The 16,590-nt window shown below is 38.0% G+C and overlaps 1 protein-coding gene across 6 annotated transcripts; it reads right to left on the bottom strand.

The window, feature by feature from the left end:
- Positions 1-2,618: 2,618 nt before the first annotated feature.
- On the bottom strand, positions 2,619-14,917 carry LOC130717153 (trans-Golgi network-localized SYP41-interacting protein 1). Of its 6 annotated transcripts, XM_057567282.1 has the most exons (10): positions 14,626-14,917; positions 14,229-14,373; positions 12,934-13,582; positions 7,068-12,787; positions 4,693-5,527; positions 3,900-4,588; positions 3,561-3,702; positions 3,393-3,474; positions 3,208-3,311; positions 2,619-3,132 (listed from the first exon to the last, which is right to left on the bottom strand). In XM_057567282.1, the coding sequence occupies exons 2-9, from the start codon at positions 14,277-14,279 to the stop codon at positions 3,209-3,211; spliced, it is 8,271 nt and encodes a 2,756-aa protein (XP_057423265.1). In that variant the 5' UTR covers positions 14,280-14,373; positions 14,626-14,917; the 3' UTR covers positions 2,619-3,132; position 3,208. The 6 variants fall into 6 exon arrangements, with proteins under 6 accessions (XP_057423265.1, XP_057423264.1, XP_057423267.1 ...); XM_057567281.1 differs by having other exon boundaries at positions 2,619-3,311; XM_057567284.1 differs by having other exon boundaries at positions 2,619-3,311; positions 7,068-12,776; positions 12,947-13,582.
- Between the last annotated feature and the right edge of the window lie 1,673 nt (positions 14,918-16,590).

Here is a 16,590-nt window from a genome sequence, read left to right as displayed (position 1 = left end):
ATCTTTACCTATGTACACGAGGAGGGATCACGCGGGGCAGGGAGGTGATCTCATCCCCAAATTTGTTTTGGGGGATTTTCGTCTCATCTGCAAGAGGAAAAATTCTCCAAGATCATGGCCTCAAATGGGGCAATCCCTGCAGGGATCCTCGTAGGCAGATGAAAATTGTAAATGAGCTTACAACTAACAATTCCAAATATATGGAACTCTATGATCCAATAAATTGTATTCAAGCCTTACATGTTAGTCCAAAGGAGATTGTAACAGAGAAGTGGTTGAGAATTCTGGAGGGAAACCTTGTTGCTTTAGTGTTTCTTGTTGTTTTTGTGATATTGTCGCATAACGGCTGCCCCACATTCTTACCTCTTACTACATGTCAATAACAATTACTAGGTGCATGTATAACTTGTTATGGTTTTTCTTAAATGTTTTACATTACATTACAATGTATATAAAATAAGATATTAACTAAGATTACGTATTTTATAGGTGGACTTACAAAATGGATTCCCTATACCGGCTACTACTCCTCAATGGCATCATCATTGTGTTAAAACAACTCTTGCTTGGGAGAAACCACACTTGGATCACATGGCTCGATATCAGAGAACTCTTGTACAACAAAACTCATTAAATAGCCATGAAATCCTAGATCTCACCGCTGACTAAGTAGAATAAATTGTAATATTGACTCACTCATTCATTTGTAATATTTGAATATTGTACTAGTGTTTTTATTCATAAATTAAAGACAGTTTAACATTCCAAGTACTTTAGCTATGTTTGATAATTTTCATTCCTCAGGCATTTATTTTGTATGGCTGAATGCACTTTAAAGTGCAACCCATATGCAATTTAATAAAGTGTGTCGCTTTCGCATTTTAAAGTGTGTTACAATCGCACTTTGAAAGTCCGAGCAAAAAAATATTATGAGAATTTTCTGATTTTACGAATTTAAGGATGGTATGAATAGATGTTGGGGTAATGACAATAACAATTCCCTTGTTTGGTTTTTGGCCTTTGGGATGTGTTCTTCTATGTTAGTTTTTTTTTTTTTTTTTTGTCTTTGGCGGGATTGGGTTCATTTTGGGCGGACATTGTTTTCATCTTAATTGTCTCCTTCAGTTTTTGGTTTTGGGCCTATATTGAGAAGCGTTGTCTCAATGCGATTTGTTTCAATAACAATTTTGCTTTAGGTAGAAAAAAAAGTCAAATTCATAAATAATGTTTTAAGTAATTTTTTTTATAGGCAAATGTTAATTGTTAATAATGGTGCCCACTAGGGTGGACAATTTTAAAACTGGTCCACCCATGGACCAAGGGTGTTTTTGGTAATTTTCTATAAAATTATGTAAAAATTGAACCCTAAAAATTTCACACATCACACTGTCATCCAGAGCCATGGCTGCTGACGGAAATTTCACCCTTCATCCATTACCCATTATGTTCTCATTCCTGTTTTTCCCTTCAATTTTCTTATAATAAACACGGAAAAACTTTCTCTCACTCTCTTCATCGTTTTTTTTTTCATATATAAATCATCACAAGTTACAATTTTTTCATCTGGATCTCACTTTTTTTTATTATGTTTCTGTTATGCTTTCTTCCCTTGTGCTTTTTTCAAGCATCATACCTTGATGATCAGAAAACAACAAAAAGGAAGAAAAATTGTTCTGGGAGATATCTTTGATTCTGAAAATTGGTTATGTTAATCAAACCCAGATCTAAAAATTTTCTCCGTTGGCCGACGACCTTGCCTTCTTCCTCCTCACCGGCGTGGTTTCGTGGCGTGTGGAAGCGTCTATGGGCCGATTGCGACGGAGATTAGAGATCTGTGGAAGAAAGCCCGCGCCTATCCCACCACCAGTGGCATGAGCAACACCGCCGAGTATGTGCCACACAGGTGAAAGTGGGCTGACTTTGGGGATTTTCTGGGTATTAGACATTGGAGATTTTTGAGTTTCTGGTTTTGGGAATTTTTTGTGGTGGTGGTGTGGGAGTGAGGGGGGAGGAGGTGGGGGAGAGGGACGAAGGTGGGTTGGGAAAGATGAAGAACAGGGTGAGTTGGGGAAGATGAAGAGAAGTTATAAATTTACATTTCTATCCTTTTTATTATCATTCAATCCTAACCATTAAAGAAAAGAATATTTCAAGATTCTCAGATCCAACAGCATATAATGATGGTCCACCAGTGGACCAAATTTTAAAGTTGCCCACCCTAGTGGGCACCGTTAATAATGTTAGTGAATTAGTCTCTCCTCAAGGTTCGAACCCTAAACTCTTCATCCCACCAAACTCTTGTGTCCCTAGTTCTTACCATTTGAGCTAAACCTAACTTGATTTACTTAAAAGAAATTGCAACTTTTAGCTTTTATATGTAAATGTTACGCATCGCCAATGCTTCTGGATATTCAACAAACCAAACCGATTTTTTAAACATAATTGTTATACGTATATTGACCAGTTTAATACAACTGAACAGAGCCAAATCCAAGTTAAAAACAACCTTTTAGCTAATGCCTCCACCAATTCCTGAATAAATTTCTTTTGTTGCAGAAACCAAGCCACAAGCATATATAAGAGGGTCAAAATCTAAATATGTTAATGCTCGACGCAGCTAAAAGATTAATAATGATGCTATGATTGATTTAAGAATACAAAAATAATGGCAACTGTTATTTCTTATGCTAAGGAGATAAAAAAAATCCTTTAAAGAAGTACCAAAGAATTAGTTTTTCTATACCTAACTGGTCACTTATCCACACACGAGTGTCCCAAGACGTTTCAAGTAATATATCCCTTCAAAAGAGTGGCGATCTAGTTTAAAGGTAAAAAGGCATCAAGTATTCAGGTCCTTTGAGAAAACACCACCAACTAGGTCTTCTGGAGCAGAATCTACTTGAATTGCTCTTCAAATATGGAGCAATCTCTCATCTTCTCTTCATCGCTGCCGGTTAATCTTTCCGGCAGGTGCATCTTTTGCTTTATTTCAGTTTATAGGGAACTGTCATATGTGACCACTGGGAAAAGCAAGCCACAGGAAGATACTGTACAACTAAACTGAGTCCTTTTCTCACGTATCAATAGATTCAATCAGCTATCCCAAATCCATGTAGCACTTCTTGTGCCCGGCTTCAAATTTTACAAAGCAGGTCAATTAGTTATACAAGGCTAACACAGAGCATCATTCAAATCAGGGCCTCTCACCTCAAACAACAAAGAAGGCAAGGAGTGCGTGCATTATCGCCCAATACATTATAATTCCGAGCCGCAAGACAGGTTGTCTCATTAGAGTCCGATCACAAGAAACCCTGGAAGAATATGAACACAAACCATTCACATTGAATTCAAAGGAATTTAAAACCATAAAACACATGGAAGAGTATGCCTACCATAAGCCATCAACCAAGTCAGTCAAAGGTCTAGTAAATCTTGGGACAATTTTGGATGATGAGAGTGATTTGAAACCATGAACTGCAACACAAGAGGGGAACCAAAGTTAAATAAAAGGAACTGTAGAGCATCAGAAGCCAGAAATAGGTTACGTAGTGCAGAATTACCTTTGTCATCCTCTTCATCTTCTATCCTATTAGTACTACCAGGGTCTTCATCTACAGCAATGGCAACATGATCATTATTGCCCTTGCGTAAACTACGAACTTGAGGGGTTACAAAAGCTCCTGATGCTGTCCATTCATTCACCTATATAAAAAAAAGTTAATTCAATCCCTTCACATTTCACAATCAAATTGACCATAACTGTGTCAATGTAATGTTGACAAAAAAAAATATCTTTAATATCCTTTCATCACTAACTATAGAACTAGATCCAATAGAATCTTTATTTCAGACTAGTGTACCAGTGCAACTCAACTACATAAAAAAAATGATTTCCTTACCACTGGTTCATCAACCTCCAAAATTTCTGAGCTTGAACCAACTCTCTTTCCAGTTTCTTCCACACCTTCAAGCAAATTCAATTGCAGTGCTTTTTCATGCAAGGACTTCTCAAGAGTTTCTGTTTTGCGGTTTAACTCCTCTACCTTAATCTTTTCCACTTGCAACATTGAATCCTTGCTCTCTGCAACTTCCCTGAGATTTTCCAATTCTGACAGTATAGCCATCAGCTTCTTATGAAGTACTTCTTTGTATTCATTAAGATGACTACTGCTCTTCACTTCAGGATGTATTTCATCCATCCCATCTTGAGATACAATCGTGTCAACCCACATCAAGAACGCAAAGATCTCATCTAAGCTTCTCTGGTTGCTCGTTTGTGATGCAATGAGAACATCATTAGTGCATCTAGTAACCTCTTGCCTTAAGAAAGAAATTTCAGAATCCTTTTCTTGCAATTGGGACTGAAGCTTTTCAACCTCAGAAAGTAGACTAGCAGACAAGTCGTGGAGCTCATCAAACTTGCTTACAGTTATGGACAGCTTTTTCATGACCTTACTGCGAGAAGAATCAAGGTTCTCAATCTCTAGATTCTTTTGCTGAACAACCTTTTCAACTTCTACAATCTTCTTTGTCAGTTCTTCCATTTGCATCTCTTCCTCATCAAGTGCATGCATCAGTGCTTCAATTTCTGCAATACACCATTAAGTTTCAAAAACATTATAAGTTCTCATCTATAAAAGATATAATACATGTTTACTTATTTAAAGACACAAAGAATCACACAATGCCCACCTTGGTCTTTGGCAGCCAGCATACCAGTCTGAGATCTCACTTTTTGCTCTAATTCAGCTGCAGCTCCTTGCCTGTCCTGTAGCTCAGTGACTCTCTGTTCAAGTATCTTCCTTTCTGACTCGATCACTTCTACCTGTTTCTTTAAATTACTTTCTTGAGTCCTAAAGGATTGAAGATCTTGAGAACAACTGTTTGCAGCATTTTCAGCATCCTTAATCTGTTTTACCAGCTCTGAGCAAATACTGTCTCTTTGAACATCCTTCTCTTGAAGCTCTCTCTGCAAAGTTGTTATAGTAGCCTTCATTTCCTTTTGATTAGCATCTAAGAATTCAGTTTTCATACTAGCAAACCCTTTTGCAGACAAAAGCAGTCTATCTGCCATGGTTTTAATTAATTCCTCAGATATTTCATCGGAAAATGGCGCTTTCAAGTTAATCCCTAGATTTGAAGAATCAAACATTTTCCCAACCAGGTCAGCTTTTCCATTTTCAAGTACAGAGACAGAATTAATGCATGCTTCATAAAGGTACAGAATGTTCCCACGTAATGCAACAAGTTCCCGATCTCGTTCGCTGACTTCTTTCTTCATGGTTTCACATGACTCTCTTTGAGAAGTTATTTCTCTTTGGATATCTGCCATTAGTTTAAACAGAGATTTGTCTTGCTCCAGTGCCGAACTTGAGTGCATGTCTATTCTTTCCTTAAGATAACCAACCACCTCCAAGAACTCTTTCAGCTGATTCCCAAATAGATGAAAAATTTCAACTACGTTGTTATAATCATGGTGGTCAATTGAGCTGAAATCTGGCCAAGAATCTGCAGACATGGAGCTCTTCTGGGCAGGAAATATCACAAGCATTTAAGGAAGTTAATAACTCGGATTACACAATAATAATAAGGAATGCAACGAGTTCTTTTAGCCTCATGAAAATTTAATACAGCGAGACAAACTATAAGTCATATTAGGTAAGGAATAAAATTTGGGCTATCAACTAAAACAGAGTTTGAGGGTTTTTTGTGTTGGAACTGCAGCTGCAACATTCTATATATAATATAAATACCTTCCACGTACAATTACAGGCTTGAATATCATAAAAACAATGTACCAAAATACCCAATTAATCATAGAAGTTTATTACAAACCTTAACTTAGAAAGCACATTAAAACATATCTTACATTGCTAAAAAAGTTAAGAAAAATTACTTTCAAGAAACAATTAATTTAAAGTAATGACCACATAACAGTTATAGGCACCAAAATGTGAAAACCAAACTAATATTTCTGCAACAAAATTTACATTGCCCAATTTATTCTACTTTAAAAATATCATTTGAATAAAGTGACAAAATGCAATAAGGGCTGAGGAAAAAGAAACTAGAAGAAAGCATTAAGCAATGTGACTAGAGATCTCAAATATGTACTTAAGTTGTCCAATCCCTCTGCATACCAGATGAGGAAACTCCCTTTAAATAACCATTCAAAAAACATCAAACAGAGGGCATGAGCACAATGTTATACCAAATATAATAACAACTACCTTCCAATAATCATTCAAATAACATCAAACAGTGGGCATGAGCACAACGTTATACCACATATGTAAGCACAAATGAACAACTTGGAAAAGGTGATTTCAGCCAGGCTTGTCAATCCCGGATAGCGGAGCGGCAACCTAAAAAATGCGATAGCGGTATAACGCATAGAAGGAGGAAGGAGGTAGAGGAAGAAGAAGAAGACAGCTGTTGTGTTTTTTGTATTTTGGGGGCCTCTCTAGGTTAAAAAAATTGAAATACCAAAAATACCCAAACTAATAGACTGAAAACCCAAAAATAGCCCCAACTAATAGAACCAAAAAACAAAAAATGCCCTCAACTAATAGCACTAAGTTTTAATTCTGAGGGCATTTTAGACTTTTTGAACCTTCTCTTTCAGAAAAACCTATTTCTCTCTTGCGCTGCAAACTCTCAGCTACTCAGGCGGTTCTGGCCGCTTTTGCATGCGCGACCACTGCAATGGCCATCCGCACCGCTATGGCAGTTGCCATCACAGGGGAGCACTGCTCCGCCCCGCACCACGCGCGCTATTGACAAGTCTGCTTTCAGCTAGAACCAGATACATCAGAGAATGGCAGTATAACAATAGCATAGTAAAATAGCAGAGAACGTAATAACACAGACTGCCTACCCACCCAGAAAAAAAATAGCAGGAAAAAAAAAGAGAGATCATTGTCACTATCAGCCAATTGCAGTCTATGTTCTATTTCTCTTTTTCTCATAATATGCCATGTCAAAAAAATATTGAAGTTAATAAATTAAAAAATTGGTGTAAAATATCATTTCGAGCAATTTGTTGAGTATCAGTGTGATATTAATACCTTAGTATCAGATGACCTGCAGACTATGCCAGCCTGTTCTCTGTTGACAGATGAATTCACCATATTTGCCGTTTTGTTTCCTTTCAAACAAGACTCAAGACCAGCCTTCAGATTCCGAAAGGAGTCCAAATCCATGAGAAGAACATTAGTCAATAAATTGTGAACCTCGCCAAGGCTTTTGCAGACTTGGTTCATGCTAGATTTTAATTCCATGATCTTAGAAGATTGGCTCATTTTAACCTCCTCATGCACGGTTGATAACTTCTCAAGATGAGAAAGTGCTTCCAGTTTGGCGGCCTCAGCTGAATCCTTTTCTTTTTTGAGATCCACAAGTTCAGCAGCCACCTTTGCGAGCTCGTCCTGAAAACTATCATTCCTTTCTTGAACCTCATTCAACTCTGCCAAGAGGAGCTCTGATGCTCTTTTAGATTTCCTGGATTCTTGTTCTAAAGAAGTCACAGCATCATGCAGATCACTGCATAATTTTCCAAGCCATTCCAACTTCTTCACCGGATCACTTATATGACCCTCACCACCAACCTCAATCTCACCTAACTTGTTCAAAATCAGTTTCAAAGAATATTCTTGCTCCTGCAAATGTTGCTCAGTTTCTTCCAGGTGGTTCTTCAGAAGCAAACTCTCAGATTCAAGAGCTTCCACCCTATCGGGGTAGGTTGACAACTGTCTCAACTTCTGTTCATGGTCTGCAAGTGTGCTTTCCCTGTTGTTGATTTCAGATTTCAAGCGCTCTATCTCAACACTCATCCCTTCAATTGTTTGTTTTAGACTGTCTCGTTGTTGCACCAATGACTTACCTTTCCTGACTGCAACATTCAACTTCTCTCTAACAGAAGCTGACTTCTGCTCCTCCAGGTTAACAAGCTCTTGCAGCTCCTCAGTTCTTTTATTCAGAGTTTCGACTTCACCAGATAAAGACATTTGCTTTTCCAAATTTCTGTCTCTCTCCTCCTTCAAATGTACCAATTCACTCAAAGCCTCCTCTAGATCTGCTTTGTATCTATCAATATCAGCCCCTTCCTTATCATGCATATCTATACTTCTTTCCGAATGAAGATTAATGTGATCATTTTGTGAATTGTGTTCATCAAATACAACGCCACATGTGGGTTTTGTTGATGAAAGACTAGCATGACTTTCTATAAGCTTTTGCAGCAATTCTTCCAAGGAATCAATATTTTCCCTATCAGCAACCAGATATTCTGTCTCAGATTTTGACAAGGCCTCAACAACCAAGTCGCGCAATTTACTGATCCTGCCATCAATGGTGAAATTTTGTTCTTCTATTTCAGCTTTCTGTTCCAAATTATCCTTCAAACTAGTTACTTCATTGTTCAGCCTTTCAATCTCAAGTTCAGCTCCCCTTGCCTGGACTGATATTTTCTCATATTCATACGTTAGAGCCTCTAATTTTTCAGAAAGGAACTCTCTCTCAGATGTGAGGGCTCTAAGGTCTGCTTGAAGAGCAGACACTCTCCTTTGAGACTCCTCTAGATCAGCATTTACCAATCCGCAATAGCTATCATATTTTTCAATCTTCAGCTGCAAAGAATCTACATGATGATTAGCCTCGGCAAGTGCTCTTCCTACCCATTCAATCCTGTCCTCCATCTCCATAGACCGCAAATGCGAAGGCATATCAATCCTATCGACAAGCTCTTCCCATCTCTGAACTAAGCTGTTTCTTTCCATCAATGATTGTTCCAGCATTTCATTTTGCTCAGCCAGCTCATAATATTTACTCTGCATCTCCTCAGGGTTTTTTCTAAAATCATCCTGTGACTCCGGTTGTAGCTGAATATCATCTTTCCAAGAATCTGTAACAACATAACCAGCATCAGAGTTTGAACCTCCACCTACAGAATCCTTCCGCTCCCAATCATTCATGGGCAATGAGTTACCAGCAACTGACCTAACCAACCAATCAATCTTTTCAATTATATCACTTGAATGAAACTGCTCAGGCAGATCTAGGTCTTCCAAAACTTCTTCTATTCTCTGAAGCATTGAATCTTTAAGAAGAAACGACTCCCTCAAAGCATTAGCTGAATTACGAATATATGAAAGCTCAGATTCCAGAGCTTCTGCACGCTCACCAGCCTCTGCATAGGTCTTAAGTTTTGTTTCAACCTCATGAAGTCTTGTATCTTTCAAATTTAATTCTTGCAAGCATCTTTCCAATTCACTGGAAGTCTCCGACAGGGACTGCTTGAGGCCATCCCGCTGTACAACCAACCCTTTACCCTTAGCGACAGCTATGCTAAGTTTCTCCCGAATAGAGGACAACCGCTGTTCTGAATGCTCAAGTTCATTTGCTTTCTCGTGTAATTCAGAACGAGCAGCAGTAAGAGCTTCATCAGCTTGATCTAAGCTCTCCCTTAGAACAAGGATTTCATTTTCATTCTCAAGACGTAGTGTGTCTAGATAATACATCTTTTCTTTCAATTCAGCCAATTCCATCTCCTTAGATCCGTAGCCTTCTTTAGTAGTGTGATATTGGATTTCAGCCTCTTTGGTTTTCTGTACAAGACTGGACACTAATGAATCTAAGTACAAAAGGGGTGATTTATTTATTTCAACATTTGGATTTTCCACATTCAGCACACGTGCAACATCTTCAATTAGCTTCCCAATGGAATCTAAACCACGACACTTCATCTTCAATTCTTCCAATTCTGTTTCCTTGTGCATCAATTCTGACTTCATCTCCTTGGTACCAGACTCAAGTTTCAGCTTCTCATTCAATAAATCCACCAGATGTTTCATGATGGGCTGGTAGCTATCATAGTTCAGTAGATCAGGCAGAGCCTCACATTGTTCATCAATCACATTTTCATCCGTAGACCCACCACTTTTGAGCACAAGTTTCCTAGTGTCACTATACATCTTATGTAATACACCAATAGACATTTCATTCCTCCCAAGCAGATGATCGCATTTCATATTCATTTCTTTATATGATGTACACATCATTTCATGTTCTGAATAAGTAGCCTCGAGTTTCTTCCGCAGATCGAAAATCAATTCAGTGGCAGCCTTAACAGAAACTTCTAACTGATGACTGATATCCAAGCTATCATGAGTATCAGAAGATATGGTTGAGTACAAAGTTTCCCCAACTGATTCATTCAGCTTCCCAACTAACTCAACAATCTCAGCGATAGAAGCATTCCATCCTTGCTCAAGTTGCATTCCCCTCTCTGCCACCTCCTTCTGCAAATTTTCCAGTTGACTGCCAATAATAATAGCCATCTCATTTGAACTTTGTCTCACTCCATACATTTCAGTGTGCAACTCACTAACTTTTGATAGACAATATCCAAGCTTTTGATGGAGTTCAGTATCTTTACCTTTACGACAGGTATTCTCTTGCTTGAGAGCTTCATAGAGTTCCTCAAGTTGACATTTATTTTCTTGAATTTCACCCAGAAGTTGCTTTACAATTTCATATTGAACTGATAGTTCAATGTTGGATGTTTCCAAATCTGAACAATGCTGCGTCAGTCCTTTGAACTGGTCCTCGAGATCACTGTACTTTGCATCACCAATTTTCCTACCATCTCGCTCTCCCTTGAACAAAGCAGCAGCACTCTGAACCTCCAGCTCCCACTTTGAAAGCAATTTTCGCAAGTTCTCAATTTGCTCCATGGTAAACATGATAAGTGAGTTTGATGATGATTGAACATCACTGCTATCCCTTTCCTCTGCCTCATGCTCATCTTCAAGTACTTTTGATTCAAAAGCTTGAATCAATTTTGATACCGCAGGTGAAGAAACTTTCCCATCAGACCTGCTGGCAAATACTGATCGAGAATGCAACTCATTAATTGCCTTTTCAAGTTTAACCAAAAGGTTCTCCCCCTCATCCAAGCAAGTCTTCAACGAAACAAACCCATGAGAATCATTGAAGACTTCAAGTTCACTGGGTGCACCTTCATCTGGCTCCTGATCCACATGCATAGAATCTTCAGCAACTGCAATTTCAAGACCCTCACTATGTCCCCGTGTAATTTGTGCTTGATTCCCAAGGTCTGCAGGTTGAGATAATGGTTGACTGTGTTTCTTTCCAATTTCTGCTAGCTTAGCCCTGTGCTCCTCCAAAGTGCTATTGAGAAATACATTTTCATTGGAAAGTTGTACCAAGTGTATTGTGACTTCTTGAAGGTCACCTTCGAACCTCACCCGCTCCCCCTTTTCTATAGACAATTGTTCTTGTAGGACAACGATTTGAGAAGAGAGCCCTTGATTCTCAATAAAAACAGAATGATTCTCATCTTCAAGATTTTTAATCTTATCTGCTGACAATGCAAGGTTCCCATTTAAGTTGGAATTTTCTGCCTGTAGACTTGCCACCAAATCTTTATTTTCAACCAAATCTAAGGATAGCCTATCAACCTCAAGCAAGAGATGCTCAACTTCTGCTTTGGTCTTATGACTCTCTTCAGTCAACAAAGAGATCATGTCAATTAGGTTCGAATTTTCAACTTTTGCTGCTTCCGTTGAACTCTTGATGTCAGCTACTTCAGCAGCCAGCTTTGTACTTTCACACATGTGAAATTCCTTTTCCTCCATAAGTTTATTTTTCTCAGCAGTCACCAATTCCAGAGTTTCATTTGTGCCCTTCTTTTCAGCCTGTAAACTAGAGATCAAGCCTCTGCAGTCCATCAACTCTGTGGACAGATCCGATGAATCTTTCTGAGACATTTCAAAATTAACCTGCAGCTCAACTAATCTAGCAGAAAGAGCATCAACCTCTGCCATGGCAGCACTGAAATGGTTTTGTACTTCTACTCTCTTGCTAGAAATATCACGAAGTTCAAAATGACAATTAGCAAGTTCATCAGTAAGTTGCTGATTCTTTTCATTAACTTCATTATGAGAAGCACGTAGCTGAGATAATTCACCAATCAATTGGAAGCGCTGATTATCAGACTCCACTTGTAGCTCCAGTTGTTCAACTAGTTGTATATTGAATATATTTTCCATCAAATTAGCAAGAAAAAAATCTTCTTTCAGTCTCTGAAATGCTTCTGCAAATTCAAGCACTGTTAGAACAGAACTACTGGGTAAAGGATCCGCATCAGAAACTGCTCCTCTTGCCTCGAGCAGAAATTGATACTCTTCTTCATTAAGCCCCCTAATAATTTCAGCCAGCTTCAAGAGATTAACTGAGCTCACATCAAAAATAGGAGAGCGGTCAGACTGTCTGGTTGAATTACCCTCATGAGCTCCCAGTGACATCTCGTGAGTGTGATCCTCAACTGCAGATCCAACAGGAGTACATTTTTGGGTAAGCCCCTCATGAAGCCCCATGTCCTGTTCACTACAAACTCCTTTACGACTCTGTTCTTGATTAGACTGAAGAAGTATTTCCTTGTAAGATGAACATCGTAATGTTTCTCTCTCCTGATTTTTCATAGAAGTCACCGCAGTTGCAATATTATCTGCCTGGCCTTCATCAGAACCTGAAAGCTTATCTGGCATAATGTTCTCAAGAGAGGAGAATAATTCAACTGGCTCACCTAGTTGTTCAGCTTCATGAGATGCCACCTCAATTCTAGTATTCTCCATAGCAATTCCTGAAAGAGAATGATCACTCTCACCATCCTTGACCCAAGGAAGCTCTTTTTGATCATTGTTCATTACATCAGTGCTTTGACAAGATTTCTTCACATCTAAACCATCAGCTTCCTGCATAGCCCCTACCCAGCAACAAATGAGAATATAAATTATAAATCAAATCTACATATCAATTTCCCCACCATGCCCAACTAATATTCTAGTTCTTTAACATAAAGTACAAAGTTAAATTGAAGAGAGAGAGAGAGAGAGAGAGAGAGAGCACAACCTAAATCTGTTACCTGATCTTCCCTTGTTTGCATCACAAATGTATTGGGAATATCCTCAGATAAAAGCAACAATTCTTCCGTATTTTCACCATCTTTTACACCTTCATTGTTCGCACCCACTGCGGTTACAACAGAAGCAGGTGAGGAGAAAACTGCAACAGGTGCAGATGAATGATCATATGCTTCAGGACCCAGGATATCTGAAGCGCTCAAAGACACATCTTTTGCCACATCAGCATCAATATCCTGAGCACTTCGCCCCTGATCTTGGGCGAACAACTCAGAATCATTCTCGATGACCCCATGAACCTGAAGGGCTAACTTAGCATTAGAATCCAATTCAGTTTCATTGCCTGTATCATAAGTCGTTGCCTCTGACAATGAATCAACAGATGGATCAATATTGTCAGGAGCTGACGAGTTTTCCATAGATTGTGGGTCTAATGATTCTGTGATCACTACATTCGAGTCACTGTCAGTTTCAACACTTCCATCAGGAACAGGTGATGATCCCGTTGTAATAGAGGTACTACTTGCAGCGTCAGCATCAGCATCAGACTCAGGTAGCTGAGGTTTATCAGACTTTTTTGATGATTTTCCACGGCTACTACCACCTTTATTATCCTTCTTCTGACGAAATTGTTGGAGCTGACAACAAAAACATGATAATCAAAACTAAGAACTGCAGCCATTCAATTGTATGACATATGTTGAAACCGAGTAGTAAAAGGAACCAACTAGGAAGAGAAAAAAAAAAAGAAAATCACATGTTTTCTGATCCTATTAAAAAAAACAATCCAGTTCACACATCAGCCTTCAGGTACTAAAATGCATGACACAAAATTTATGAGAAAATCAATCAAGTAGACTCACTGGCATTTTGTATTTCATAAAATTCTAAACCACTCATGTTCTCATCAATCGTGAATCGTGAATTAGTGATCACATCTTGGTATCTTATTCTCTGAAGTTCACCCTGCACAGTTCATATGATCCAACCCCACCCCCCTAATTCCTAAAAACAACAGTAAATTGAACCAAAATCTAACTACAAAAAAAAATCATGAAACAGAAGAGGTGCATGCGGTGCAGCTCATTCTCCTAACAACACACACGCACTCAACTAAACCAATAAAGAGTTAGGGGACATAAGGGTTGGGTGAGATGAAGGGTGAAAGGTTAGGGTTCGAACCTGAGAGGGACTAATTTACTAACATTACTAACGACTTAACATTTGTCTATCAAAAACAAAACTAAACGAATTGAAATTGATAATGCAATAATGATGAGATACCCTTTTCCTGCCAGCGGCGAGTAGATCGGTTCGGCTCCTGCTCTTGTCCATTTTCCTCCGATCCACTCCGTTTTTGCTCCCCACTGTAACTGCCTGCAGCAATCAGCACACCCTACTCCTGCTCACCAGCCTTCAGATCCTCCTCCTGTTGTGCAGTGCACCCAAAACAAACCCAACGAATCAAATTGAATTCAAAAAACACTTATCTAAAATAGCAAAAAAATAAAATAAAAATGAAAACATACATAGATACATATAGATAAATTGAAGAAAGCAATGTGTTGTTTTCAAAATTGAATTGAATTTCCGAATGAATGAAACAGAGTATGTATAGCATGAGATTTGAGAAGGAGAAAATTGATGAATTAAAATTTGAAAAATAAATAAATAAGCGAACCTTGATTGAAGGTTGGCGGAGGTAGAAGACGACGTCGTAGAGGATGTCATTCGTTGTGGATTCGAAATCGATTCGTGTTTCTTTCTGAATCTCTATGTATGTATGTATGTATGTATGTATGAAATGAAACTGTGTGGGTGAAGGGGGTTCGGTGGTGGTAGCAGCGTCTTTCTTTCTGAGATCTAAACACAACGTCACCGTTATTTTCTCCCTTGGTTAAAGTGTCGAATCAAGCAACAAATGCAACATGAAAAAGGAGGGGGGAGTTTATGACCCAACAAAAGACAAAATAAAAATGAAGTGTGTGTCCAAGGGTTTTCTTAATCCGGTTCTATCATACTAGTATGTTACACACATACACACACATTTGGAGGTTAGGCGATATATATGAGTTGGGGTGAGAAAATTCAAGAGATCAAATGGGATTTGGGTTTGCCACTTTAGGTATGGGGTTTGGCACCCCATTTATTCAATACGGGATTTAAAGTTCCGTATCAATACGGGATATAAAATTTTGTATTTGTTTCAGTATGTAAAGATAGAGGCATTTTCAACTTCATTTAATACGAAACTTTAAGTTCCGTAGGGTACTTCGGGATTTAAAAAAAAAGGTAGGGTGACAAGCTTCATACCTAGGGTGGCAAATCCTTAGAAAGAGTAATTTATCTTTCTGATGTACAAAAAATAACATGAACACACATTCCAAATTGATTTACTTTTGTGAAAAATCAACATACAATTTTTAGAAATAAGAGAAATATGTTAATGTTTCAAAAAATAAATCAATCACAGGGATTGTGTAGAAATGTGTCTTTAATTAGAGTGAGTTGTTAGCATTTTTCATGTTAGATATAATTTTTTAGGAGAGTGAACACTCACTTTAACACTCTCTTTTATCAATAACGCTTAACTCATAAACTAAAAGAAAGTTAAAAGCTGAAAAAGCTAAGTGGTTGTAATTTGTAAAATCGCACAAATACTTATATGTATGGTTTAGATAGTCACTTTAACACACTCTTACCAACTCTGACTTTTAACACCCTCTTTTTTATTAGTTTAAACTTTTATGCTTTGTTTGGTAGATGGTGTTTTGTGTAACGCCCCGTTTTCGGGTGTCACTTTAGTAACTTATTAAAGTAAATATGCAATATTTTCCAAAATGATTTATAACCATGCGTATATTTTTTCTTTTCAAATGTATTTCCAAAACATGTCATGCATACTCCCAACTACAAAGGGATTTACATCAAGCCTTGAACAAGGCGAGTACCCGAAACCCCAAATATAAATTTCTAAACCCGTTATGCAAGCTTAAACCAATAATGGTTAACTCTCTAACTCAAGGCTCTAACTCTACACCCGACTCTATTCTTCAAGTCTTCCACAGTTCTTCAAGTTCTCCTCTCCGACTCGTACGAAGGTCAAGCTCCATCGAAGATTCTCCATCGCCTAATAGTGTTAAGCGCCCAAACAACAAGTAGCAAATAGAAAGGGTTAACTCCATGTCATTACCACGTATAAAAGAGAAAAGCATGCTATTCAAATTTAAGTGCATATCATGGCACATAAACTAGCAACTTAATTCAAGATAGATGGCGACATATATTCAACAATATAGATTTAAATCAACTATCAACAACCTCAACAATATTTATCAACAACTTAACAACATATATGTTAATTCAGATATCAACAACTTAACAATGTAACATTTATTCAGACATCAACTTAACAACATAGGTTAATTCAGATAACAATAACTTCAACAATATAACATCAAATCAGATATCAATAATCCTCAACAATATAACATCAAATCAGATATCAACAATCCTCAACAATATAACAACAAATCAGATATCAATAATCCTCAACAATATAACATCAAATCTGATATCGACAATCCTCAACAATATCAATCAAACAATAACGTCTCGCAAGACGGGACAGTCATGTGAAAATATT

The sequence above is a fragment of the Lotus japonicus genome, chromosome 5 (assembly GCF_012489685.1).
Source record: "Lotus japonicus ecotype B-129 chromosome 5, LjGifu_v1.2".
Taxonomy (NCBI): domain Eukaryota; kingdom Viridiplantae; phylum Streptophyta; class Magnoliopsida; order Fabales; family Fabaceae; genus Lotus; species Lotus japonicus.
The sequence above is the reverse complement of the archived record's forward strand: the minus strand, read 5'-3'. Positions and strand labels throughout refer to the sequence as shown.